General features: G+C 39.2%; 5 protein-coding genes across 8 annotated transcripts; 4 read left to right on the top strand and 1 right to left on the bottom strand.

The window, feature by feature from the left end:
* The first annotated feature begins 1,774 nt into the window (after positions 1-1,774).
* On the top strand, positions 1,775-4,717 carry LOC104816266 (uncharacterized protein C24B11.05). Of its 2 annotated transcripts, none has more exons than XM_010544993.2 (9): positions 1,775-1,880; positions 2,906-2,957; positions 3,047-3,112; positions 3,231-3,328; positions 3,419-3,456; positions 3,581-3,668; positions 3,785-4,108; positions 4,195-4,260; positions 4,372-4,717. In XM_010544993.2, exons 2-9 carry the CDS (start codon positions 2,909-2,911, stop codon positions 4,525-4,527), a joined length of 885 nt encoding a protein of 294 aa, XP_010543295.1. In that variant the 5' UTR covers positions 1,775-1,880; positions 2,906-2,908; the 3' UTR covers positions 4,528-4,717. The 2 variants fall into 2 exon arrangements, with proteins under 2 accessions (XP_010543295.1, XP_010543296.1); XM_010544994.1 differs by lacking the exon at positions 1,775-1,880 and adding an exon at positions 2,728-2,745.
* Positions 4,718-5,171: 454 nt separating this feature from the next.
* LOC104816264 (uncharacterized protein At5g02240) lies at positions 5,172-7,605 on the top strand. The gene is made up of 7 exons (XM_010544992.1): positions 5,172-5,291; positions 5,942-6,213; positions 6,294-6,330; positions 6,418-6,515; positions 6,636-6,691; positions 7,100-7,229; positions 7,335-7,605. Exons 1-7 carry the CDS (start codon positions 5,243-5,245, stop codon positions 7,452-7,454), a joined length of 762 nt encoding a protein of 253 aa, XP_010543294.1. The 5' UTR covers positions 5,172-5,242; the 3' UTR covers positions 7,455-7,605.
* Positions 7,606-7,827: 222 nt separating this feature from the next.
* On the top strand, positions 7,828-13,211 carry LOC104816267 (ribonuclease II, chloroplastic/mitochondrial). 3 transcript variants are annotated; one of them, XM_010544995.2, is made up of 16 exons: positions 7,828-8,146; positions 8,422-8,568; positions 8,797-8,956; positions 9,042-9,155; positions 9,247-9,324; positions 9,389-9,520; positions 9,926-10,147; positions 10,347-10,529; positions 10,703-10,765; positions 10,874-10,980; positions 11,055-11,204; positions 11,299-11,458; positions 11,732-12,127; positions 12,265-12,489; positions 12,589-12,811; positions 12,953-13,211. In XM_010544995.2, the coding sequence occupies exons 1-15, from the start codon at positions 7,989-7,991 to the stop codon at positions 12,706-12,708; spliced, it is 2,415 nt and encodes an 804-aa protein (XP_010543297.1). In that variant the 5' UTR covers positions 7,828-7,988; the 3' UTR covers positions 12,709-12,811; positions 12,953-13,211. The 3 variants fall into 3 exon arrangements, with proteins under 3 accessions (XP_010543297.1, XP_010543298.1, XP_010543300.1); XM_010544996.2 differs by lacking the exon at positions 8,422-8,568 and having other exon boundaries at positions 7,828-8,293; XM_010544998.1 differs by lacking the exon at positions 7,828-8,146 and having other exon boundaries at positions 8,395-8,568.
* Positions 13,212-13,424: 213 nt separating this feature from the next.
* On the bottom strand, positions 13,425-16,338 carry LOC104816268 (probable serine/threonine-protein kinase NAK). Its single transcript, XM_010544999.2, has 6 exons — positions 16,058-16,338; positions 14,925-15,232; positions 14,602-14,737; positions 14,349-14,491; positions 14,148-14,271; positions 13,425-14,025 (listed from the first exon to the last, which is right to left on the bottom strand). Exons 1-6 carry the CDS (start codon positions 16,107-16,109, stop codon positions 13,625-13,627), a joined length of 1,164 nt encoding a protein of 387 aa, XP_010543301.1. The 5' UTR covers positions 16,110-16,338; the 3' UTR covers positions 13,425-13,624.
* Positions 16,339-17,630: 1,292 nt separating this feature from the next.
* Positions 17,631-27,498, top strand: LOC104816269 (E3 ubiquitin-protein ligase PRT6). The gene is made up of 18 exons (XM_010545000.1): positions 17,631-18,072; positions 18,348-19,454; positions 19,610-20,817; positions 20,940-21,080; positions 21,464-21,707; positions 21,789-22,490; positions 22,830-23,024; positions 23,113-23,702; positions 23,854-23,905; positions 23,999-24,617; positions 24,846-25,054; positions 25,137-25,642; positions 25,726-25,830; positions 25,930-25,996; positions 26,129-26,206; positions 26,445-26,513; positions 26,750-26,951; positions 27,161-27,498. Exons 1-17 carry the CDS (start codon positions 18,022-18,024, stop codon positions 26,837-26,839), a joined length of 6,033 nt encoding a protein of 2,010 aa, XP_010543302.1. The 5' UTR covers positions 17,631-18,021; the 3' UTR covers positions 26,840-26,951; positions 27,161-27,498.
* The last annotated feature ends 276 nt before the right edge of the window (positions 27,499-27,774 follow it).

The following is a 27,774-nucleotide window of genomic DNA, read 5'->3' on the forward strand; positions in this document are numbered from 1 at the left end:
AAAATTTTTATCATCGGTGATAAAAAAGAATACAAATTCATATCAGATGCAGAGGTTTTGTATAAAATATTTTAAAACAAAAATTTTCAACTGAATAGGAAATTAAAATCGAATAAAAAACATTTAAAAAAAATCATAGCTTTGTATTTGATATAATAAATCATATTTTTTTTTGTATTTTGTTATCTAAATAAATGAAAGTTTCATAAAGAAATTATCAAATTTGGATATTAAAAAAAAATAAAACAATTTTTAGAAATTATTTTTTTCTTTGGACTTACTTTATATTCATACAAGATTGATACTTTATTTACCTCCTTCTATTCGATTCTCATGAGGAAAAAACGTAATAAGAAGTTTCACAAATTTAGAGTTATACAATGCCGCATATTAATTTATTGTATGCGATAATCACCATTATAATATATATAAAAATAACGAAGGGGTCTAGCATTATATACTTTTTTGTAAAAAATAAATAAATACCTTTATTTATGTGAGGATCTTGAGACGGTCTTTGATTTATATGAATAAGTGTGAATCTTCGATCGGAGTTCACACCAATAATGATTCCCCTGCATAGACGTGGACACGTAAACTATCATATGGTATACATTGTTATACCTTATTATATATACAATAAATTATATGCGAGTGGTCCGTTGTCGTGTTGTTACACATAATAGCCACACGCATACAAGGAATTTTTTCTAGAATTTTCCGATTTTGATTTCCTTAGAAGGCCACCCTATACGATAATAATTTCTAAGCTCATGTTGAATTTAATATTTTTCGTAATCAAATTGTTTTCTTACTAATCAAAATGTCGGGTTATAACTAAATCTCCCCATGCTCGTGTCTTGAGTAAATACCAATAATAAATCAAAAAGTCAAATGGACACTGTAAATTGATGATTATATATATTGAGAATTTCATTTCCAACAAATTAGTATATGATGTTATAGAATAATGAAATCTAATTTGCATTTTATTTTATTTCGTTTTGCTGCTATGTATGCGTACAATTTATTTAATCATGTCTAGTAATATGATTGCTAAGAGCTCCTAAATAATTGGAACAAAAAAGATAGGGTCGGCCTTTGTTCCTATCTTCAAATAATTGAAACCAATCAACCAATAATTACTCATTGATCCAAAAAAAAAAATGTTTTAAATACCCTACTAATAACATTATTGTATGATATATATATATATATATATAATATTGAATTCGTTAAATATCTTAAACGGGTCTACATAATAATCTATTGCGACATTTACCTCAAATAATTTGAAAAAATATTTTTATTTTATTTTTTAATTAAAAAACTTATACAACTTAACTGATAAAAATGTTAAGTGGACCTTTGGCAGATGATATATAGCCTTATGGAATTTGAAAATATGGGCTCTCAACCTAACAAATATATAACTATATAACTCATGAACTTATGAGATTAATTAAATCAATTTGTTGTAAGAAAAATATGTATTATTTGGACCGTTTCTCAAATAAACGATAAAAAATATAAAATAATAATAATAATGTAAACTTATGAAAAATATCATAGCAGAAATTAGCTGGCCTAAGTGTTTCGAAGTATAGAAGCAATGGTCTTCACTCGTCATCTTCTTGATTTGACTTGTATGTTTTAGAGATTTTAGAATATATATATATATATAAACAATTACAACATTAAATAATTGCAAATAACTTTTTAAGATCGAAAAGGGCCAACGAAAGATGCCTATTTAAACCCTCTCTGTGCCTCCTTCTCTCCCTCCCCCTCACCTCTCCATATTACTCTCTCTCTCTAAAAAACTCTGCTTTCTCTCTCTAGAACTGCCGTTTTTTTTCCCTCGGTTCTGTTTGATTAAGGTAATTAGCCTATCCACGCCTCTCTGTTTCCAGGTTTCGGTCACGAACATCTCGCTGTTTTCAAGTTTCTCTTACGAACGCCTTGTCGCTCTTCTTTTCACATCTCCTCGGTATTATCACAGTTTACAGTTAGATGATTCGGTGTTTTGTCGGCTAAGTTTTCGATAGATTTTGAAACGAATTTTTGACGGGAGATGAATCGACCGACCATTCCCCACGTGACCCTTTTTATGATTATATGTACCATTGCTTCACCTAACCATATATTATTTTCACCATTTTACTTCTAGAATTTATTATATATGTATTCACAGCACAAATGTGTTGGCATGATGCACGTAGACATGTCACATGAATCATGACACATCGTACACTGTATTCCACTGAACCGGGCCGAACAATTACACCGGTTCGATATATAACCGATCTTGGCTTTTGTTTGGGTTCAACCGGTTTAAGTGGTTAAGTCAAAGTGCTCAGTCAAACATCGGTTAGAACCGGTTCATCCCGGTCTTCCTTATCGGCAATACCTATTTGTTTTTCACTTCTAAAATCTGTTTTTTTTTTAATATTAAATTCTAATTTTCTCTGAATATTAGCGGTTTAATACATTTTAAAACTACACCTTCATTTGATTGTTGAACAAATACAAAAGGTATAAATACGTTATATATATATATATATGTATATATGTTTGTCTGTTTGTAATAATGAAAGACCAATAATCATTGAGTAACTGATTTGATACAAAAGTAGTGGTTGCAGTTTGCCCAATCTTCTCAGCCGTAATAAAACCTTATCCCTATTTTCTTGGGTCACACGCAACTTTGTCCATTCATTACACCGCATCTCTGTTTTTTTTAGGGTAAGTGGTAATCTAATCGGAACATTGGCAGCCATGGAAATTTCTGAGATCAACAAAAACAAAAAAAAACAAAAAAACAATCTCAGTTCGCTCCATAACATTTAAATTTTCTCATTGACATTTCGAGTTAAGTTTCTATAAACTTTTTTTTTTATTACAGGAAATGGAGTTCGAGAGCCGATACGGACCAAAGTACGACTGTCTCCTGTTCGGTAAGTTTGGATCTTCCGTACCCTTCGACTTACGAAACGTTATCGATTACACGTGAAGATTTCGTCACTGTTTCTTTGAAATTGTGAAGATTTGGACGATACCCTTTATCCACTCAGTACCGGCATCTCTAAAGCATGTGGAAAGAACATCAAAGGTGAATATTAAACTTCGTCTATACATACGTAAATATATATATTAGACCCGATTTATAACGATTTTGAGATTGTTATCATATGAATTCTGAAGCGTGATTCGGCTTTTTTCTTATATAGATTATTTGATCGAGAAACTCGGGATACAAGAAGACAAGGTCGTCGAGATGTCTAATTTGTTGTACAAGAATTATGGGACTACCATGGCCGGCCTTAGGGTATGAAAATCACTTATATGTTAATTATGACGTGATCTTTAATCGAATCAAGACATATAATCTTTTACCACTTGTCGTTGTTATCACCAGGCGATTGGACATGATTTCGATTACGACGACTACCACAGGTGAAAATTACATCTGTTCATATATATATATATATATATATATATATATAAATTGTTTTACTCTTTCATTTTTACAAATTTTCACATGAAAAAGTATAACGTTTTGGCTCTCCTCATGGTACAGCTTCGTTCATGGAAGATTGCCTTATGAGAACATAAAGCCCGACCCTATCCTTCGCAGCCTCTTGCTCAGCCTCCCTCTGCGTAAAGTCGTACGTATATATACACACATATATTAACAGTCTCGTATAAATACCGTATATTATATATATAAGTGTATTGTGAATTGTTACCAATTGACAATTTATTGATTGTTGATTTGGATTAGATATTCACCAACGCGGATAGAGTTCACACGGTTAAAGCACTGAGCAGACTCGGTTTAAAAGGCTGTTTCGAAGGGATCATATGTTTCGAGACCCTTAACCCGACTCACAAGAACGCTGCATCAGACGATGAGGACGATATCGAGTTCATCGGGCGGTCAGAAACCCGAGAAAACGCCCCGAGATCCGAGATTTACGACATTGTGGGACACTTTGCCATGTCTAAACCGGTCGGTTCACTGCCCAAAACCCCAATTGTATGTAAACCGTCTGTAGAGGCCATCGAAAAGGCTCTCAAGATCGCGGATATCGATCCTCATAGAACGGTAATGACCGTAACTTTTTATGGTTTTACGCTGTTTCGAAACGTGAAAATTCGATTTTTGATTAATGGGTAAACCATTTCTTGCAGCTGTTCTTTGAGGACAGTTTCCGAAACATACAAGCTGGAAAGCGCGTTGGTCTTCACACGGTTCTGGTATATGTTTCTCTGATGTCTCTTGGTTTCCGGTTAGAACCGAGATATATTTGAACCGGTTCTTTTTGGTACCGGTTAGGTGATGAGGAGTCCGGTTTGTGTGTGTTTTAGGTTGGTTCTTCACAGAAGGTCAAAGGAGCAGATTATGCGTTGGAGAGCATACACAACTTGAAAGAAGCGTTGCCGGAGCTTTGGGATTCCGACGTAAAGTCGCCGGATATCGGATATTCCGGCAAGGTCGCCGTCGAGACACCGGTTAGGGCTTAGGATTCGTTATACCGCTGTGCTCATCGCTGATACAAGAGTTTTGAGTCACCAAGATCGTATTTTGGGACTCTTTTTAGCCCTTTGTGTCCATTTTATTGCCAAATCTTTTTCATATCATGTAATGTAATTTCTTTTTCTACTTGTGTTTATAAATTTAAATAAGATATAAAAATTGATAATAAACGAGCAATTTATATGGCCAAAAAAATGTGGGGGCATGTTCTATAATAAGATTTTCATGAGTTCATTATATTTTATTTTAAATTTCTAAACAATACTACATTTGACCATATACGAACAATTTATCAATTTGTTTGATTCTGTGGATATTTTTTTTTCTTTCCCGACGTGGTAATCATATATCGACGGACGAAATCTCCCCACCCGCAGATCTCGTGTCGTTTTCAGGCGGACGAGATGCCTGAAAACGACACGTAGTCTTCCAAAATTTAATTCCGAACGACAACAAGTTCAGCCCACGTCACGTTCTACTTTGGGCCCAATGAGCAATATTTGGGCTCGTCAACCTTGGGGAGCATATGAACCAATAGCGTATCGACACGTGTATTCACACCAACAACCCTCCACCCATCTAACGGTCATTAATTCCCGTACCTGCCAGTTCCCTGGAATCTTCCACTCTCTTCTCTTGATTAATATCCTAACGGAGAATTTCGAATTTGGGGAAAATTCAGGGAGCTTAGTAGATTCTCCAATGGCGGATCATCCCACTGTCCTCGTCACCGGCGCCAGTGGCAGAACAGGTTCGAACATTTTCATTTTCCCTGTTTGTTTACGGAGAAAATCGCGTGAATCAGAGTAGGTTCTGTAGGTTTCAGTCTCTCCGAATCTTCTGTATCATAGAATCTCATAATCTAGATGTTAAATATCGTTCAGGCTTGGGATCCAAACCGATAAAACTTTTCTCTGATATTCATTCATAGGAATTTAGTCGTCTAAATTCTCGTCCAAAGGGTATGCCTCTTTACGCTGGGAATAAATAGTTCACTTGTTTTTATTTTTGGGATAAATGCAATATTCAGTAGGAAAGTGTCGGAATTTCGGAAATTCAATTGTATAGTTGTTCCGCTGGTCACGCCTGGTTGAGATGTGCATCAAAGACTGGTAAAAGAGATTGCCATTCACCATATATTGTTAAGACTGGATGAACTTGTCGGGGGTTAATTGCGTATATATTTGAAGCAACTGTCATATAATCACTCGAGATTTGGCTGAAAAACATTGGGTTAATTCAATCAGAATTCTCTTTCTCTCTCTCTCTCGTGTTCTTTTTCGGGTTTTCTTCAGAGGGACATTAGCTTGAGTTGTTTTGGTAGCTTGTTTCTTGTTGTTGGAGACACAATGTTCGTGTTCAGCTTTGTGGGATCACAATGTTGTTTCCTTGAATTCACAGGTCAGATTGTTTATAAGAAGTTGAAGGAGAGGTCGGATCAATTTGTTGCCAAGGGCCTTGTCAGAACTCCAGAAGGGAAGGAGAAAATCGGAGGAAAGGATGATGTTTTTGTCGGGGATATAAGGGATGAGCATAGCATTAACCCCGCGATTCAAGGGATTGATTCCCTCATAATTCTCACAAGTGCTGTGCCCAAAATGAAGCCTGGTTTTGATCCTACTGCAGGTGGAAGGCCGGAGTTCACATTCGAGGATGGACAATATCCTGAACAGGTAATCGCCTCAACATGTAAACTTCTCTCCAATTTTGGCTCGATTGTTGATTGGCTTACTAAAAGTTATTCTTTGTCTAGGTTGATTGGATTGGTCAGAAGAATCAAATCGATGTAGGTGTGTTTTTCTTTCCTCTTCTCACTTGTATGTGCTCTCTTGGACATGTCTTCATATGGAGTCTAATTGGCAATCTTTTGTGAACAGCCAAAGCTGCTGGTGTTAAGCATATTGTCTTGGTTGGGTCCATGGGAGGAACCAATCCTAATCATCCGCTGAACAAACTGGGGAACGGAAATATACTGGTCATTGAAAATTGTACCTTTTTGTTACAAGAATGAGTTTTATGTTCTCGTAGAGAGAACAACCTTTGTATCCCTCGTATCGTATTCTTCCCTATCTCAAATTTCACTTTGTTTCTGCAGATTTGGAAGCGAAAGGCTGAACAATACCTTGCTGATTCCGGAATTCCCTACACGCTGTTTCGAAACGTGAAAATTCGATTTTTGATTAATGGGTAAACCATTTCTTGCAGCTGTTCTTTGAGGACAGTTTCCGAAACATACAAGCTGGAAAGCGCGTTGGTCTTCACACGGTTCTGGTATATGTTTCTCTGATGCACTATCTTTTGGGAATATCTGAGAAACCCCATAGATTTTAGATCTCATTTGCCATGTGAAATCCCAATTTGAAGCTGAGGTTAGACTATTGAGTTATTGTCTTGGGCAAAGTTTGAACTCATTGGCTGCTGCATTGGTTATTCTCCATCTTAGCCAATCATACACTTTTATAGGACCGACAAAAGTTGTCCTCGGCCATCTTTAGGCTCTTTTGGTCTACTCTTTCTGATTCCGCCTCCTGACTTATTTTTTTTGAAATCTGACACTGAACTTAGGGCTGGAGGGCTTATAGACAAAGAAGGCGGGGCTCGAGAGCTCATAGTTGGTAAAGATGACGAGCTTCTTCAAACCGATACAAAAACAATCCCGAGGGCAGATGTTGCAGAAGTCTGCGTCCAGGTACTCTATATTTGATCAAAACCATAATTCACTTATTTTTAGTTCTATAATCTATTATATTCAGACCAAGATTTTGTCTCAAAGCTTCCTTCTTTATGAGTGTAGGCATTGCTGTTTGAGGAGGCGAAATTCAAAGCTTTCGACTTAGCCTCGAAGCCGGAGGGAACTGGCACTCCGACCAAAGACTTCAAGGCCCTCTTCTCCCAATTGACTTCTCGGTTTTAGTCTCGAGAACAAACAAATGTCGGTCTTCTGAATATCTATCACAAGATCTGATGAACATTGTATCCTCTCATGATATGGATTATGTGATTTTCAATGCTCATGTTATGTACCTAAACTTGAATAATCGAATCAGGTCGTTGTTGTTTGCATACAAGAACAACGTACATCAAAAAGGTTCAAACCACTGGGACCGTCCACTTGGATCCAGATGTGAAATTTGAAACTATCGGGGTCAATTTGTCGAATCCATAAGATGAGGGTATATTTAAGATGTTCAAAAGATTGAGCATATGTTGTAAATATCCAAAATAAAGGGCAATGTGTGCGAAGAAATCTTCCCGTTTATTTTTTGTTTCCCTTTCGTTTTCCGGTTCCATTCCATTACCACCCGCTCCATTTTATACCCTCCTCTCTCACCACATGAACATTCGAGCAAGTCCTCTTCACTTCAGATATCGCTCGGATCCCTCCTTCCTCCTCCTCTCGGTCGAACCCTAGCGTTCGGTGGCGTCTTCACCAAGCTTGGAAATCGCGATGATGGCGGCGAGGGCCGTCAATGGTTGCTCCATCCTCCGCTCCGCCACTTGCGGCGGCGGTCCTCCCGCCTTCGCCTTTTGCCGCCGTTTCCACCGTCTTAGAGCGTCCCCGGTCCGGGAATTCTCTAAATTAGGGTTTCGGTTTCGGATCCTTTGGTCGGAGCGGCGGTTATCCGGACGTCCCGGCGATGCCGATGCTCCGACCTGCTCGTATTCTATCCACAGTTTGGTCGATAGCGTCATGGAAGAGCTCGAAGCCGTTCGCAAGCGCAGAAGCAGTCGAAGCGTTCGCGCCAATGTCAAGTGCGTTCCACTTTCTTCTCTCTTGTCTCTGAATTTTGGGAAATGAGAATTAGCTGCGGGATTGGTTTCTTTAAGATGCTTGAAGTTGTATTCTTCTCTAAATTAGGGTTTCGGTTTCGGATCCTTTGGTCGGAGCGGCGGTTATCCGGACGTCCCGGCGATGCCGATGCTCCGACCTGCTCGTATTCTATCCACAGTTTGGTCGATAGCGTCATGGAAGAGCTCGAAGCCGTTCGCAAGCGCAGAAGCAGTCGAAGCGTTCGCGCCAATGTCAAGTGCGTTCCACTTTCTTCTCTCTTGTCTCTGAATTTTGGGAAATGAGAATTAGCTGCGGGATTGGTTTCTTTAAGATGCTTGAAGTTGTATTCAGAGATAGAGGAGAGGACGAGTTGAGGGTAACTGGTGTAATTAGTCGCTGATAGTTTTCTTTCTAGCTGAAGTTTTATTCTTTTTGTTGGGTGTGGAGAAAGGAGTTCATGTAATAACTAGAGGTGGACATGTAGGGTTAAATTAACAAGCACCGGGGAGCTTCTGGAGGATAAGCTAGCAAACCAGGAACTACAGGCAGGATTCCTTCTCGAGTTCAAGAAGGACGCTGATAGGGTATTGCTGGCAGTTGCTCATAGACCCGATGGCAAGAAGAATTGGATGGTCTTCGATCAGGTTTTACTAAAAAAAAAAATATGATTCAACATGTATACTGCTAGGAATTTTGAAATTTTAGATTAAGAAAGCTCTCGTCCTGCAGAATGGTGCTACATCTTCCATCAAACCGCAGCAGATTACTTATATCGTTCCTGGTGTTGAGAAGTTCAATCATACAGAAATTACAGATTTTATGCAGAGAGCTCAAGATAACCTGGTAACTGTTCAGATTGCAAAACATTAGAAGTCGTGTATTTTAAGATGAGGTTTGTCCCCATGGATGAGTTATTAGTTACAATCTGAACCAGGACCCTGCATTACTCGAGTTTGCTTGGATCGAATTACTTGAGAAGAACAAGCCTGTGACCCCAGAAGAGTTAGCAGAGGTACTATATAGTTGAGTTTCCTAAAATGTTAATACTCTGGTTTGACATTGCTCTTACTTTGCAGATGATATTTGGTTGTTCAGATCCTCTCGAAAGCTACTGTTCTCATATTTTGTTATCGAAGGATGAAATATATTTCACAGTCCTTGAGTCAAAAGGTTGCCGATCAATATACGGGCCTCGGCCTAATGAACAGGTATCTTCTGGCCTGTTTTTCATTTTGATGTTCTTTGTAAGTCAGGTTTGTCTTTAACAACTAGAGGGGCTTTCACCATAGCTTTTGCTTGGTAGTGTAATATGTTGTTTCTTCCCAAGATCAGGATTCATTCATCTGTTGCGTGATATTACCAGCATGTTTCCTTCCGTTTATTTATGGATTTGACTTAAAGAATTCAACCCGATTGAAGCTTCTAGTGATTTTAGGAGAGCATGCTGAGATCAAATCCAGCTTATTGGGTGACTACTGTTATTTGAATGAATAATTGCCATAAATTCAAAGAGATCTTGATTGTGCATGTTTTAATTAATTGTCTGATGCACATATGTTTGCAAGATGGTCGCCTTTGTTCTGATGATATTTTGCACGGATTCCTTTTTTTAGGTAGAAGAACTTCTACGAAGGAAACTTGTAAAGGAGGCGGAAGAGAAAAAGTTCCAGGAGTTTGTCCAATTGCTGAAGTCTGCTAAAGAGATGCCTAGCCATGCCAAACCTCCCAAATCTTCATGGCTAGCTGAGGATAGCATACAAGACAGGATTGATTCTCTTGAAGCATATGCCATCGATGCATGGGTTACCAGTGACCAGAAGAAAGCTGCTGGAGCAGTAAGTCGGAATTGGATAATTTTCTTTTGAGATGTCATCTCTTATTTTACTGCTAAATGGATGTAACTAGACTTCTCCCAAGAAGTTATCTTTTAAAGTGTTTTTATTGATTCTGTTATTACTTATTAGATGATTACGTGTTGACAAATCGTCATATCTGTAGTAATGTTATCTACTTTTTTCTGTTTCTTCATGTCAGATTCTAAAAGCCATGGGATTGCAGAAAACAGCTGCCTCTGCGCTAAATCTCCTCATAGATATTGGATATTTCCCTGTACATGTGAATCTTGAACTGCTCAAGTTGAATCTGCGAACTCACCACTCAGAAGAAATCGTCGAAGCTGCTGAAATTCTTCTTTCAGAGTCACATGATCTTGATGAAGTGAGCACATTGCATTGCATTGGACATGTGCATATGTTACAAGGAATATTGTACTTTTGTGTTTGTGGTACAAGCCCATGAAGGCAAAGACGCCATAATTTCCGTACTTCAGTAAAATCTTGACTTATTGGTCTCAAGGATTCGAAATGCTCACTTGCTCGGACTTTGTCCAGGTGAGCAGAATAGATCTTACACACTTGAAGGTTTATGCAATTGATGTTGATGAGGCTGATGAGGTATTTTTTTTAACTATATCCTAGAAAACCTAATATTGAATCCTCAAATTTCTTTTAATATTTTCTCTTTAAACAATCGTTAATGGTTCATATTTCATGGTATTGCAGCTTGATGATGCCCTGAGTGCGTCAAGATTACAGGATGGACGAATTAAAGTCTGGATACATGTTGCTGATCCTGCTAGATTTGTTAAACCAGGGAGCAAGGTGGACAGGTAGCTTTTATGCCTTTCACTGAAGAGTATGAGATTAACCTTTAAGCCAGTCTAATTTACTCAAAAGTGCTCAGGGAGGCGAGGAAAAGAGGAACCTCCATCTTTCTTCCTACTGCTACTTATCCCATGTTTCCGGAGAGACTTGCGATGGAAGGAATGAGTTTAAGACAAGGAGAAATTTGCAACGCGGTTACTGTATCTGTTGTCCTCCGTTCTGATGGCAGGTAAATCTCAAAGTTCGTTGCTGCTACTGTCTCCGATTTCTTAACTGAAAAATGCTCTGCATTGAAAAGATTGCCTTATGGCCCTTTGTTACAGTATTGCAGAATACTCGGTGGATAATTCATTCATTAAGCCTACCTATATGCTGACATATGAAAGTGCAACTGAGCTACTTCACTTGAACCTGGAAGAGGAGGCTGAGCTGAAGATTTTGTCTGAGGCAGCTGTCCTCCGCTCTCAATGGCGTAGGGGACAGGTTGGTTCCAGTTTTGTTGGTTTTGTTATAGCCTACCTCTGTATATGTCCTTCTTTCTTGTTCGGAATTTTGAAGCCAATATATTCTGTAGAGGCCAAGTTAGAACTCACGATCTTTGGTGTGATCCTAACATCTTGGGCCAATTCTAAGAAATCATATCGCCTCCCCTTCTGTTGTTAATCTTCGTGATTTTGACTTTCAGCTTATGTCTGCAGCAATTTCTTGCTAGAGATATTTGTTAATCTAATGGTTTCTTCTTCCCACCTCACCCAGGGTGCAGTGGACACAGCTACATTAGAAACCCGTGTCAAAGTGGTGAATCCCGAGGATCCAGAGCCTTTGATTAACCTTTACGTGGAAAATCAGGCAGAGCCTGCCATGCGACTCGTCTCAGAAATGATGGTTCTTTGCGGAGAGGCTGTAGCCACGTTTGGCTCGCAGCATAATATTCCGTTGCCATATAGAGGACAGCCACAGTCGAATATCGATGTATCTGCATTTGGGCATCTTCCGGAGGGACCTGTACGTAGCTCAGCTATCGTCAAAGTAATGCGTGCAGCAGAAATGAATTTCAGAAGTCCTGTACGCCATGGAGTGCTCGGTCTTCCTGGTTACGTTCAGTTCACGTCTCCCATCCGTAGATATATGGATCTTACTGCACACTATCAGGCGAGTCCTTTTGTGCATTAGGTGATTTAGGTTGTTTTTTTTTATCTGATACTAATGAAAAGCTCATTCTTTTAATAAGATGTTAATATGATACATCATACATGTTTGGTAACCATGTTTTTCCCATTCTTTTGCAGATAAAGGCCTTTCTTCGAGGCGAGGATTTCCCGTTCTCAGCTGGTGAGCTAGAAGGGATAGCATCGACGGTAAACATGCAAAGCAGAGTTGTGAGGAGACTCTGCAACAGCAGTCTACGCTATTGGGTGATAGAACTTTTGAGAAGGCAAAGGAAGGATAAAAGATATACAGCGTTGATCCTGAGATTCATCAAAGACCGGATAGCAGCCCTTTTATTGGTTGAGGTGATTGTTTATTTTCACCGTTCAGCCTAAATATAGCTAATAAAAAAAGATACCTATATATATATATATTGTTATATATATGTGTGTGTGTGTGTTCAGGTGGGTGTCCAAGCATCTGGGTGGGTGTCAGAAGGGAAGCAGGTGGGGGATGAGGTACAAGTCCGGGTAGAAGAAGCTCATCCTCGAGAAGATGTTATTCTGCTCAAAGAGGTGGTCTAATTCCTGAGAACTCTGTCTGTATTTTCCTTGTTTGTACAAATCGATCCACCATCAAGCTGGCTTTTTTTCATCAAGGAGACACCAAGACAGAGCTTAAGTGGTGGTAATTGTCTCTCCTACCCGTATTTACCTGTCCTTGTACAACATGAAATACAGAGGGAGAAGAAGGTTTTATATGAACATAAACTTGTTAAATTCATCATCATCATCATCATCATCATCGTCATCATATTGGTTTTTGCAGGTGCGAGTGATACTTCTTGATGCCCTTTGGCCCACAAGCAGTAGAGATGGCAAAAAAAAAAAAAAAAGGAAAAAGGATTGCCACAAGGGGGACCCTGAGGCAATCTCATACACGGTAACAGAGCTTCTTTATTTTTGTAATGTTACGGATAAATATAGGTACATCTATACTGCTCTCAAAATGCTCATAGCATCGCTGATATTATGTTACGTTGTTGGATGGATTTGGGAATTTTACTTGCTGGTTCAGTGTTGTTGGATATGTGATCGAACGTTTCGAGGGTTTAAAAGAGATCGCCGACAGTTTGTTTACAGTAGAAATCAAATGTTGTATCAGAGAGAGATGGTGAATTGAAAGGAACGACGAAATGCCCGAGGCGGCTTCAAGCACAACGGCACCGTTTTTGGGAAAGACTTGTTCTTTTGTTTAAACGACGGCGTTTTTGGGAAGTGACGACCTCTCGGCCATTCTGTTACCGCTGCAATCGCGTTTACGTGAAAAAAAAAACCCGAATACAAACAGACAAGGCTTAGTTACATCTCACTCATGGTTCTAAGCAAAACTCAACACACAACAAAACACGCTTAACGCAGACAAGGAAACAGTCTGTACATTTTCCAAACCTCGATAAAATTCGGCCCCCTCGTGGAAATTCCCCGAGCTTTCAATGCTCTAGAGCATCGAAGGCCGGGGATAATCTACTGTTTGCGAAGTTTCTCGGCTATCACTACCTCCATTTGAGTTCTGCTCTCCATGGACCGCTGCTTTGTGGCTCTGAAGCTCTTCTAGGGCTTTGACGACATCGTTCATGCCCGGTCTCAGCTTCGCATCCACGGATAAGCAGTCGAACGCAAGCATCGCCACCTTCAGGGCTCGGTTCAGCGAGTACTGTCCTTGGAGACGTGGATCCATCACTCGGAGAACCCTTCTTTTGTTCGTCAGGTAGGGTTTCGCCCAATCCACCAGGTTGTGCTGTCCTGTCGGCTGGTTCTTGTCTATCGCCCGCCTTCCCGATACCATCTCCAATAACACCACCCCGAAGCTGTACACATCGCTCTTCGCTGTCAAATGACCTTTCCAAGCCACAAAACACTCGATTACTTACGGGGTAATTATAGCAAGTAAAAATCCCGACCCACAAGGGATTTATCATACAGTTTTTCTAAGCGTTTGCAATGTTTAGGAACCGAAATACCTGTGGAAAGATACTCGGGAGCAGCATAACCATGAGTTCCCATGACTCTGGTAGAGACATGGCTCTTGTCACCCGTCGGTCCGTCTCTAGCCAACCCGAAATCCGAAAGTTTTGCATTGTAGTTCTGCGGGTATAACACCAAACTGTTTAGACAAAATCCACGGCTTCTGCTTTGGATCCAAAGCCATAACGTATCATTACCGAATCAAGCAAGATGTTAGATGCTTTGAAGTCACGGTATATAACTTGCGGTTGAGCATTGTGAAGAAATGCGAGTCCCTTAGCGGCACCAAGGGCGATTTTCATCCGGGTGTTCCACGAAAGAGGCTGGAAGAACGTTCCTCCTGTTCATAAATCGTGAGAAAATACGTAAGAAAAACGCTCGAGAATTCCGCTTCTTCAAGGAAGATGAATGATGAAATCATGAAAAAAGAAGAAGAAAAGCTGTAGTTACTTCTGAACAAGTGATTCTCAAGGCTACCCCGAGGCATGAACTCGTATACAAGAAGCCGATGCTCGTCCTCTAAGCAATAACCGATCAGTTTCACGAGGTTCGGATGATCCAGCTGACCCAGATAATTGATCTCAGCCTGTTTTTTTACAAGAAGGAAAGATTATCATTCCACCATATCTAAACACATGACTACCATACTGATCAAGAATACTGGAATACGGATTCTTGATATATGTATACACAGATCAAGAATACTATTGGAACGGATTCTTGAGAGATATATAGGAAATACCAGTAAAGTTTTACGAATATATATGACTAACCAGCCACTCGCGGTGACCCTGGAAACCTTCTTGGTTAAGCCTCTTCACAGCAACGACAATCCCCGAACCTGGTTTGGAGGCGGCAAAGGAATTCTCATCGATCCAGCCTTTGAAAACAGAGCCAAACCCGCCTTCTCCGACCACACTGTCCGGTCTGAAATTCCTCGTGGCAGATTTCAGATCGCCGAAACAGAAGTTCTTCAGGTTAGGAGATTGCAGTATCTCCCCCTCACTTCTTGGACCATGCGAGAAGGAAGCTGTTGACGAGCACTTGCTCCCGTCCCTGCTCAAGAATCTGGAACTTAGCCCTACATTACAATAAGATCAGACACTCTTTATCTCCGCGGATATAAACAACACGATTAGAGATTCCAAACAATCCAAGAATGGGAAAAAACCAAAAACACCAAAACGGAATTTACAGTGTCATATTCATCAAAACTATATGGATTGACACAGAAACAAGTTCATAAAAGACAAATCTGATAATCCAATGTAAGCTGACTGAATCTTTTACCTTGTCTGAATTATAGACCCTCAAATTCTTTATTTTCTCCAATATTAAAGATTCCAACAATCCAAGACACTAAAGCCGAAATTTACAGCGTCGTACACAGAAATATGCTTACAGAAGACAAATCTGATAACCCAGTTGAGGAATGTAAACTCACCGAATCTTTTACCTTGTCTGAATTCAGACAACACAAGGATCAGAGTATAATCCCACAAAAATCTCAAATTTAATGAATTGATCCTAAAAAATAACTCTTTTGGAGCGTCCGATTGATTGCCTGATTTCTGGTGCCATTACCATTAGGCCACAATCACTTCTGAGTTCCACTCAACCGACACTATCAATCTACACAACAGTTATCAGCCCGTGATAATGGAAGAATCTTCACTGCTCTTTGCTTAGCAAAAATTCCATCAACCAGATCATTAGATCCAAAAATGGAATCCCCGTTTTTTCACCAGGAAAATGAAAAAAAGAAAAACCCTTTTTCGGTCGGAAAAAGATGGATAGGACCACATAGATGGATAGCCATTGAAACACCTTCTTCAAATCCAAGGAAAAAGATTATGTATTGAATGAAGAACACGAGAGGAGGCGAATTCGGCAAGAGCGTACGTACATGTAGTGGAAGAGATATCCGCTTTGACCCGATTGCTGAAACAAACTCCCATGAAGAAGAAGAAGATGAAGAGGAAAGAACCTAATTACCAAATCTCCGAACTTTTTCCAGCTCTTTAATCGCCAAAAGATTAGAGCTTTTTCCTGTGTGGAATCAAAAATGGACAACCCAGTTCCCGCACACAGGCGCAAGAGCTTGCTTGCTTAAAAATATGGAGCGAAAACAGAAGGAAAAAAAAAGGAAAAATACCCAGAAAACCCCAATGGAGAGAGAGAGAGAGAGAGACCAGCAATAATTCTTGAAAATATAAATGGGTTGGTCAAAAATTTTCTTTTTTTTATAATCTTTTAAAAGTTCAAGACAAAAACAGGAATTATTTATAGAAAACTGAAAGTAGATAAATTTTATATGATATTAAAATTTAAATGTTTAGTACATTTTAATATTTAATTTAGATTTTATGCATAAAAAGTTATCATATATATATATATATATATAATCCTTATCAATCAAACAAAAATAACAAAAGTTTTTTTTTTTGGTTGTACTTGTACTTCATCTTCACTATTGATTGAACTTTCCTATTATGCTTTTTTTTCTCTTTTGAAAATGAATATTTATCTCATATTTTCTTTTGATCCATGAAACCAGAAATATTCTTCATTTAATTGAAGTTAAAGGAATTTCTTTCTGAAACATGGATATATTTTTTTTTTAAAAATTGATTTTTGTAATATATAAATCGTCTTTAATGCTGTTCTTAGGACGGAGGTTTACCTAGTCAACGCGTCCGATGGATAGCAGATAGATCTTTTATCCAGTAAAAAAAATTGTATATTTTTGCAAACTAATGTATGAATTCTCTATTCATAGATTTGAAATCTGTAAAAAAAAATCCAAGATTGGTAAATTTGATGATCTATTTAAAACATGTTCTAAGAACAAATGATGTACATCTCATTTTCATTTTCATTTTTTTGTCCAATTCTCATACGCAGCCATACTAAAATTTTCAGACTTTTCGATCTGAAATTTCGATAGCTCTAAATATTTGAACACGTGCGTTATATCTTGGAATTAGGAAATTAATTATTAATTGAATTAAAAATATATAGAAGAAAAAAAAACGTTGGTATGGGCCGTTTACTGCTATACAATTAAACCCAGTAGGTCATCCAAAGTATATATGGGCTTGGCCCAATCATTATCTAGCAATTTGGATACCAGCCCAATAAACAAATATTTGTTAAACTTGAACATAAAATTAATTTTATTCACCAATTTATCCGAGCGTCAATATAGATAAATATTTATAATATCTATGCAATTCGACAATTTTTCCTTATGACTAATGAAAATATTATATTATAAGAGAGTATAACCGATAATTCTTGTGGATTTACACTCGATCGATCTAGTGGACCGACATATATCTATATTTTGTGTAATGATATAATGATCAATTATAAAAAGAAAATTATTATTTTTTTATTTTTTGGTATTGTGGCTGGCACTAATAAATTGGTAAACGGAATTAAAATAAAACAAAAAAAGAAATTCAATTGTAGCTGAATTCAACATCGCCGCCGTATATTTCTACTCTGTTCGTTTTCGTGCCTTCTGAGGATAGTTCGAGGGATTGGAGAACCATCACGGTTAACTTAATCGTGGCCGAGAATTCTTCTTCCGTGTGCGAAAGTGGGGGTCTTTCCTCGATCGCCGAAAAGTTAAAGGTTTAATCTTCGGACAATTGGGGCTTTTGTCGGAGGATTAGGTTTTTCTTTTCCTTTTTGGTGGATGACTTGCTGCTTCAATTGGGGTTCATCGTCGTCTTTTGATCATTCGAGGTTTTCCATGTCGGAGGATTAGACCTGGGGAGTGAGAGCTCTAGATTAAGTATACGGCGGTTTTTCTGCTGCGTGGACTCGGTGGTATTGTATCTCCACCGTTCGTTGTTCGGTGAGATGGAGATCGACTCGGATATTCTTGATTCTGGCCCCCATATGGTTCTCGAGGTAGTCCCCTTTTTCTCAGTGTCTGGTTTGTGCAGTGTCACTTGTAGTGTCTGTTCCTTTGGGTAACTGTTTGATACACTAATCGGCTCTGCAGTCGAGAAAAGATGTGGACCATGTTTCGGTCTCAGAGATTGTGTTCGAGTTGTATTATGACTTTCAGACGTAGGAGAACAAATACCCATTTCTCTTGTGCTTGTAGAGTGGGATAATTCAGACGTGCTGGGTTGTTTTCCGATGATTGATTTGAATTGAAATGTGGACCTTTTATCTTGTAGAGGCTTGCGCGTATCGGAGTGCCTGAGGAGTGCCGCACCAAACCTGGCCTGGTGGAATTTGTCAGAGCTGACCGGTCCAGGACTCCTGAGCTAGTAACTGCTATACTACCCACGGACAGGGAAGTTGCTGGAGAATTAAAGGAATCTAGAGAGCGTTCCCGGAAATTTTCGGTGAGCTCTAGCGTGAAAAAGATGTTTAGGGAGAGCATGGAATGGCTACAGTGGCTGATGTTTGAGGATGACCCTGTTTTTTGTCTGAGGAACCTAGCCAAAATGAATGTTGGTCAGCGCGGTGTTTGTGGTTCTGTCTGGGGACACAATGATATAGCATATCGGTGCAGAACATGTGAAAATGACCCAACTTGTGCAATTTGTGTTCCTTGTTTCCAGAATGGTGACCACAGCAACCACGACTACTCTATTATATATACAGGCGGTGGTTGCTGTGATTGTGGGGACGAGACAGCATGGAAACGAGAGGGTTTTTGTTCAATGCATAAAGGTGCAGAACAGATTCAACCCCTTCCAGAAAATCTAGCAAATTCAGTGGGGCCTGTCCTTGATGCCATTTTTGCTTGTTGGAAAAACAAGCTTTTGTCCGCAGAAAGTATCAGTCAGAAAGATAACCGTTCGATTGATAATGTTGTAGAAATCCAAAAGAGGCCAAATGAGTTGACATTTGTTACGGTTGAAATGCTTTTGGAGTTTTGCAATTGCAGCGAGAGTTTGCTCAGTTTTGTTTCCAGGAGAATGATCTCTTCAGATGGTCTGCTGAATCTTCTTGTAAAGGCAGAGAAGTACTTGCACCAAGAGGTTTTGAAGAAACTACATGAATTGCTTCTCAAACTAATAGGAGACCCTAACTTTAAGTCTGAGTTTGCAAAAACATTTGTGAGTTACTATCCAGTTGTTATAAGTGAAGCGGTTAAGCAGGGTAGTCACAACACATTCAAGAAGTATCCTCTGGTATCCACGTTCTCAGTGCAAATCTTCACAGTGCCTACTCTAACACCTCTTCTTGTGAAGGATATGAATTTGCTCGCTATGCTTTTTGGATGCCTAGGCGAAATCTTTCTTTCTTGTGCTGGGGAGGATGGCGTTCTGCAGGTGAACAGACAGCTTGCTGCCCATTCAATCACAGTTCAAATACATTCTCATTTCTTGTGTGTTTGGTCAAAAGTGACATTCTTGTTATTCACTATTGACAATGTATTTCCAATAATGATGACAAATGCAAGATATTCGATTCTTTTGTTTTGCAGGGCACGAAATGGGAACGGATGAGTGAGGCAATTGATCGTGTCATCGGAGATTTGAAATTTGTTATGAGCCATACTGCAGTTTCTAAATATGCAACGCATGAACAGCAGGACTTATCCAGATCTTGGTTGATACTCTTGACCTTTGCTCAAGGGATGAACCCCCAAAAGAGAGAAACCGGAATCCATATCGAGGAAGAAAATGATTACATGCATCATTTCTTTCTTTTGGGCCATTCTATTTCTGTTATCCACTCGCTTTTGGTCGATGGTGTGTATTCTGCTGGTATCAATGAAGAAATAGAAGGTGAGAAGACTACCAAGGGAGAACCTGATACAGATGATGGAGACAGAGAAAGGCATGCAAAGGTTGGAAGACTGTCTCATGAAGACTCTGTCTGTAGTGCAATGGGAAGCAGCAGTTCATCTGGTGATATATCTATGGCTGCTGAAGTCCAGTCAAATGATTCTTTCCGTGCATTGCTTCCTCCACATGCTATATGGTTGATACGTGAGTGTTTGAAAGTTCTAGAGACATGTCTAGGAGATGATGAAGGTATATCAAAGTTTCTTTGCAATCTTTCGACACCTAGGGGCGGGAGTATCTCCGGAAGAAAAGGTTTAGGGCCAAAGAGAGAAATATCAAAGGTTGAAACCGGAAAGATTATACTTAGTGGTCTTGTCAGCTCCAATGGAGATCCATCTACTGGGTTACCACCTCTGTGTGGTGATATACAATCAAATCTTAATTTGGAGAATGCTAGTGGACCAGATGAGGAGGTTCAAACAGGTTTTACTGCTGACTCATGGACATTTTCTTGCAACTCTGCTGTTTCGATAAAGAATGCATCAGAAGGATTGCGTATCCTTGGCCTCTGTGAATGGCCAGACATCCACTATGATGTTAGCACCCAGCCCATATCGGTTCATCTACCGTTACATCGATTACTTTCTGTGCTTGTAGAAAGAGCATTAAGAATATGTTATGGAGAATTTGCGTTGCCCCATGTAGTCAGTGCTAGTTATCAGGACCCACATATAGACTTCTTCAGATACGTACTTGGAGATTTCCATCCTTATGGATTTTCTGCCTTCATTATGGAGCATGCTCTCCGGATTAGGGTATTTTGTGCTCAGGTTATTGCTGGTATGTGGAGAAGGAACGGGGATACTGCCTTAGTATCGTGTGAGTGGTATCGGTCGGTACGCTGGTAAATGAGACTGCCTTTTTCATGATAAATGTGTTCTAGTTTATTGTATGTTCTCATTTGCTGAGAAGTAAATTGGTTGTGAAGTGATTACTCTTTTCTCATTGACTGCCTTTAAATCACAGGTCAGAACTGGGCCTAGAGCTTGATCTCTTTCTGCTGCAATGTTGTGGTGCCTTAGCTCCTGCAGATTCTTATGTTAGCCAGATTCTCAATCGATTTGGGCTCTCGAGCTATTTGTCATTGTGTCCTGATAGATCAAATGAGTTAGTACCTTTTTATCCTCTTCTCGGTACCCTTTTCTTAGTCTGCAGCATTTTAAACTGTCAAACTATCTCCTTCAATATGATTTCTTATATCCTTCCTTGTGAGTCGTGGATTATTGATTATTGAAATAACACAATTGTTGTGTGCCTTTCCTATTGTAAATTTGTAACATAAAATAAAACATTGCAATCTTGCTCTGTCCTAATTGACCAAGAATACATAAACCTCATAATCAATTATTTAATTTCTGCCCATTCACTGGCCACAATTCCTTTGTTGCTAAATGTTAATGTGGTTGATTTTCTGTAATCTAGAACTTTTAATATTCCTGGTCTGTGTTGCATTATTTTGACTTGTTCCTGGTTGAAAAACATCTTCCCAGGTACGAAGCAGTTTTGGTCCAGGAAATGCTCACTCTTCTGGTACAGATTCTGCAAGAAAGGCGGTATTCTGGTCTTACTACTGCTGAAAGTTTGAGAAGGGAGATCATTTACAAGTTAGCCACTGGAGATGCCACTCACAGTCAGTTAGTTAAATCTTTACCTCGTGACTTGGCCAAGTCTGATAAGCTTCAGGAGATATTGGATAGTGTTTCCGTTTACAGCAATCCATCTGGGTTTAACCAGGTCTCTATTCTTACCAAGAGATTGGCATGACTTTTAAGTTTGCATGCAACATATGAATATCTGCCTTTTTTTCTTTGGCAGGGAAAGTATTCGCTGCGATCATCTTGTTGGAAGGAATTGGATCTGTACCACCCTCGTTGGCATTCAAGAGATTTGCAAGCTGCAGAAGAAAGGTATTCACGCTACTGTGGAGTATCTGCGTTGACCACTCAGCTTCCTAGGTGGAGGAAAATCTATCCACCTCTAAAGGAGCTGGCTAAAATAGGAACTTGCAGAACCACCCTTCAAATAATTTCCACAGTGTTATACTATGCACTTTACAGTAGTACATCTCTTGAATCACGTGCTCCAGATGGCGTTCTCGTCCCTGCATTGCACTTGTTATCTTTATCACTGGATATCTGTATTCAGCAGAGGGAATGTACCCAGGCTTGTGGGACTGAAGATTTGATTCCCATTATTGACTTAGCTGGTCAGGAAACTATTGGGATTGATCAAAGGACTGGAAAGCAAAGTTTGTTGTCACTTCTTGTTTCACTTATGAGGGCACGTAAAGGCGATGATCACCACCGAATTACAGAAGCTGGCAGCTGCAATATATCTTCATGGGTTGGAAGTTTGCTTAAAAAGTTTTATGAAATCGATTCTCTTTGCAAGAACATGCTGCAAAAGCTTGCTCCTGAGGTGGTTGGTCATTTACCTAGTCCTGATAAAGTCATATCAGGTTCTTCTTCTGACGAGAAACGCAAAGCTAAAGCTCGAGAGAGACAGGCTGCTATTCTGGTATGATTTTATTCAATTTTTCTGAAGAAACTTATTTTCAAAAGAAGGAAAATGGTCAAATTAGTGTAGTTCTTGGCACATTAAATCAGATTGTTAACGTCCAAGGTATTCATTTTGCTTTTAGAGTTTAGACTTGCCCTATGTACTCCCATTATGTTAACAGATTAAAGGTCTGTATGTTATAACTTATAAACATGTATACCCGTGGCAAGAGAAGAATATCTCTCTCATGGAAGCCTAGATTGTTGTGCATATTCATTGCTCGAGTTATCATTTGATGAAACCAATTACTCCCACCATATGCTAAATATGGATTATCTTTTTATGGATTATCTGCAGGCAAAAATGAAAGCTGAGCAATCAAAATTCTTGTCCACCTTGAGTTCGAGTATGGAGGATGATAGTTCAAAATCTGAAACTGAAACAAGTAATTCAGTTGTGGAAAATGATTCGGAAACTGTTATCCATGAAGTTTGTTCTCTCTGTCATGATCCGAATTCAAAAGATCCCATTTCTTGCTTGATTTTCCTCCAGGTTGGTAGCAAAAGGTTGCAATCCTCTGTGAATCTAGGTGTATGGTTGAAGTAACAAATGTCCTAATCACTCTCATTCTTGTTTTCAGAAATCCAAGCTTTTAAGTTTTGTGGATAGAGGTCCGCTTTCTTGGGATCGGGTTGCACAATCTGAAAAGGTGCCAATGGGGGCAGCTCCCGATCTCTTTGGGATGGATGTTTCCTCAGATAATTTAAGTGTGGGCTCTCAGCATTTATCGCAGTTGTCAGAGGATGCAATCACTCAATCTACTAAGGACTCTGTACTGGAGTCTCTCAGAGCTCGGCTCATGAAGAACAGTCAGATGCAATTCAGGCCTAGCAATGCGAAGGGAAAGGATAAACATAGTTTGGAGACATTAGAGATAACTATGTATAGAACTATTTGTAGAAGACTTGATGATCTGAAGCGTGGAGTTCCTACACGTGTGGAGCATCAACAGCCTGGTCCTCAAAGCAGCACCAGTAGTGTTTCTGATGATTTTCTATCCACAAAGACCTCCAGACATCCTCTATTAGATAAACCCAGATCAGTTTATGCATCGCATGCTGGTTTTGATGGATTCCATCCTACTAATTGTGATGGAATTAATCTGTCATCTTGTGGGCATGCCGTGCATCAGGGTTGTTTGGAACGGTACTTGACATCATTGAGGGAAAGGTGAGTTCCACTGGTTATGCATGTTACCATTAAAATAGAGCATTACCCCCTTTTTTTCTCATTTAATAGCTGGAAAGCTAAGGTGAATGGCAGTGTTTGTCACTTTGTTGTCTATGTAGATTGAAATGCTTTATGTGTTTGGCTTGTGTAGGTCTGTCAGAAGAAATGTCTTTGAAGGTGCACATATCGTGGATCTAGATCGGGTATATGTTTTTTAAAAATAATTTTTTGGCCTTTTTTTAAAACAATTTTGTAGAGCTTGTTGCATTTTGAAGCTTAACTTGTTTCGTCTTCAGGGAGAGTTTCTGTGCCCTGTATGTCGCCGTCTAGCAAATTCCATCTTACCTGCTAGTCTTGGGGATTTATGTGCTGTCTCAAAGCTGCAACCGAGTTCCAGTACTAGCTCAAATAAAACAGATGAAGATAATCATCATCTTCGACTTCCTGAAGCTTTGTGTCTCCTGCAAACTACTGCTGAGATGATTGAAGATGGTGATACAGTTAAAGCGGTTCTCTTTCAGGGAGATGCACAAAGAAGGCAAGACCTTGAATATGTCTCAAGCAAGCTCTGGAATTTGTATTTTTCTGAGAGACAGGAAAAGTCTCGGGAAATTCCATGGGTAGCTCAATCGATTGTCATGTGGGATACCCTTAAGTACTCTCTTATTTCAATGGAGATTGTTGCTCGTTCTGGAAAGACTTCTATGCTTCCTGTCTATTGTGGTGATTCTCTATACGAGGAGTTCAAAACATCTAATGGATCGATTCTGTCGCTTTTATTACGAGTGGTTCAGAGCACACGAACAAAGAATCCTATTCATGTTCGTCAGAGATTTACGGGTATGCAGCTTTTTGTAGAGTCTATCTGCTCTGGGATTTCTGGTAGTTATTCGAGCAGCATATATGCAAGAGAAGGTATTTCTGCTCTAACTCATGACTGATGTGTACTGTAAAACTAAGAAGCTTGAGGTCTCATAATTCAACTGCACTCTGGATTCTGTCTGTGTTCTCTTGAACATATGATGTTACATGGAACTCTTTATAGCCTACTAGTAGATCCTTAGTTGTATTTATCTGCAAATGGAATTATTGCTTATACTAGAAGCTTGCCCGTACAAATAAGAATGATAATCATCTTTTCAGGCACCACACTAGGCTTATTGAAGAATGCAAATCCAGCAGCTTTTTCTGCTGATCATCTGTTCTGGAATCGCACATCTGATCCGATTCTTTCTCGTGATCCTTTCTCGTCATTGATGTGGGTTCTCTTCTGTCTCCCTTCCCCTTGCATCTCATGTGAGGAGTCTCTCCTATCCCTTGTGCATATCTTCTACACAGTCTCTCTTGTACAGGTGCACTACTTAATTCTCCTGAGTTACGTTGTATTTGCCTCTTGAGATTCAAGTTTCCTGATCTCATTGTGCTTTGATGCAGAGTATAATTGCATATTGTACACATAATTGGTATGACTTCGGACTAGGCTTTGAGGAAAGCCTAAAAGAATCTGGATGTGGTGGCCAGTATTTCAAGTCGAACTACATGGACTTCTCTTGTGGTATAAAGGACACACTTCGCAAATGTAGCTTTCCTTTTTTGAGGAGATGTGCATTGCTGTGGAGGCTACTGAAATCTGAACCTGGGCAGTTCCTTGAGAGGGACCATATGAATGTGTCATCTGACTCTACCATTGACAAGATGGATTTTACATACAGTGCACATTCTGAGCTCATTGAAGTACAAGAGCTGGAGAAAATGTTTAAGATTCCTCCTATTGATATTGTTCTGAAAGATGGACTTGTCCAGTCTCTTGCTCAAAGGTGGTTCCAACACTTTCAGAGAGAATATAACGTTAACAGAACCAAAGGGCTGCTTTGTATCACCCCTGCTGTTCCTTTCAGGCTAATGAGATTACCCCATCTTTACCAGGATCTGTTGCAAAGGTTTGCAACTATTTTTTTTTCTGGCTTGGTTGTTGTGTCTCATTCTAATAGAACTTTTCTAATAAAGAAACCTGTTCTTTTAGGTGTATCAAAGAATCTTGCACCAACTGCAAAAAAGTCATTGATGAACCTGCCTTATGTCTTCTATGTGGAAGATTGTGCTCTCCAGCCTGGAGGCCTTGCTGCAGGTATTTGCTTCACTTTCTTTTGCTTGTGTCATGTAATTTTTTTATCAATGTCTTGCGGGGAAACGAAACCTAATGACGTCTTCTGATATCTTTTCAAAGGGAAAGTGGTTGCCAGACTCATGCAATGTCCTGTGGTGCTGGAACTGGTGTATTCCTTTTGATTCGGGTATCATCACTCCCTCTCTTTTTTGCGTGTTTTATTGCTTTTGTAGTCTGTTCTTTTTAATGTGTTGTTTCCTTTCTCATTGATATTGTAAGTTGGGCTTTGAATTGATTATGAGTCTTGGTTTTTGTATAGCGGACCACAATTCTACTACAAAGATCTGCACGGCAGTCGCCTTGGCCATCTCCTTACTTGGACGCTTTTGGTGAAGAGGTAAAGTGGTCTACTTGTCACTAATCTCGTGAAGAACATCTAGGAATGGATTAATATTATCTGCCAAGATTCAATTGGGTGTTACAATTTTCTGGCAGTCATCGATTTTCATTGGCCTTCTTTTTGCTTTGGTCCAAGTTTCGCATTCAGACTGGAATTGTTCTTTGCCTTTTTTTTTTATTGCTTCGGTCCAAGTTTCACGATTTCCCGATGATATTTATTTGTTTTATTGTTCCAGGATCTCGATATGCGCAGGGGAAAACCACTCTACTTGAATGAAGAACGTTATGCTGCTCTGACATACATGGTAAGCTTTTCTATGTTAACATTACACATTCCTAGACAGCTTTGCCTGTGTTTCCACACTCGTGGCTTGTCTACTCTCTCTTCTTCTGATATCTGCACCTATCACCAGATCCGAACGGATGCTGTAATAATCATTGTTCAGTCGGGGAGTTGTTTAAATTTTTGTAGACTTCGGTAAAAAATTCTAATCCACAGTGATAAAAGTGATTGCCTTTAACATATCACATCACGACACAGGTTGCTTCTCACGGTCTTGATCAAAGCACGAAGGTTCTTGCTCAAACCACAATAGGGGCCTTCACCACAATCGGTCCATTCGCAACCTAAGGGCCAAAACCATCCTGGTTTTAAGAATCTTGTCGTCTGGAAACTGAAGTCTTTTCCTTTTGTCATAAACTCCCTCAATGGAACCCATTGGACGTGAACTGTCTCCATCAAGGTAATCCAAAAAAAAAACACTTGCCCATGTTACATGATACTTGATTCGATATAGCTGTTACTTTTGGTGATTCTTAGGAATGTCTTTGGATAGATTCTTGAGTTTCTATCCATGGACCGTTTAAGACCTGTCTTCTTCTTTCTCTTAGATCCAACATGAATCTGAGGAGAAGCTCTTAAGATTTTGCTTTGCTCTGTTTTTTTTTCCAGCTAAATATACAGAGGCGCACCACCCAAACTATGAATGTGGCCGTTGGCTCTTCCTCGCTTCCAACAAATCTATTTTTGATCAGCCAAGAATGTGGGGGACAAGACAGAGATTCCTGCGTTGACTTTTGTGATCCGAGACTTTTTTTTTGGTGTGGTGTGTGGGGTTAATCTTGTTGTCGTTTTCTGTGAATGTATATATGATATGATATGATAGTCCTCGCGGTTTAATAACTTTTAAATCAGAAATAAGTTTGTGTTATATTCGTTGACCCAAAAAGTTTTTACCAAAACCATGTGTGGGTTTACTTTTTTTCATGGATCAAATTTTTATGACCATGTGTTTCTAACAGACTAAATAAGACGGTTGTGTATATATGACGATTTTGTTTTTGTAAAAAAAAAAAGATATAACAAGGATTTTTTTTTTTTTTTTTTTTTTTTTTATATGACGATTTGTTCTTCATTAGCAAAGAAAGATATAACAAGGAATATATGAAAAAAAAATCAGTTTTTTTTTCATTGTAAACCATATAGGAGGGATATAACTTAAAAGGAATTTGAAGAGGAGATAAATAGCAAATTAGCAATCCGTATATTAATATCTTTTGTGAAAA

The sequence above is a fragment of the Tarenaya hassleriana genome, unplaced genomic scaffold, assembly GCF_000463585.1.
Source record: "Tarenaya hassleriana unplaced genomic scaffold, ASM46358v1 Cleome25, whole genome shotgun sequence".
Classification (NCBI taxonomy): Eukaryota; Viridiplantae; Streptophyta; class Magnoliopsida; order Brassicales; family Cleomaceae; genus Tarenaya; species Tarenaya hassleriana.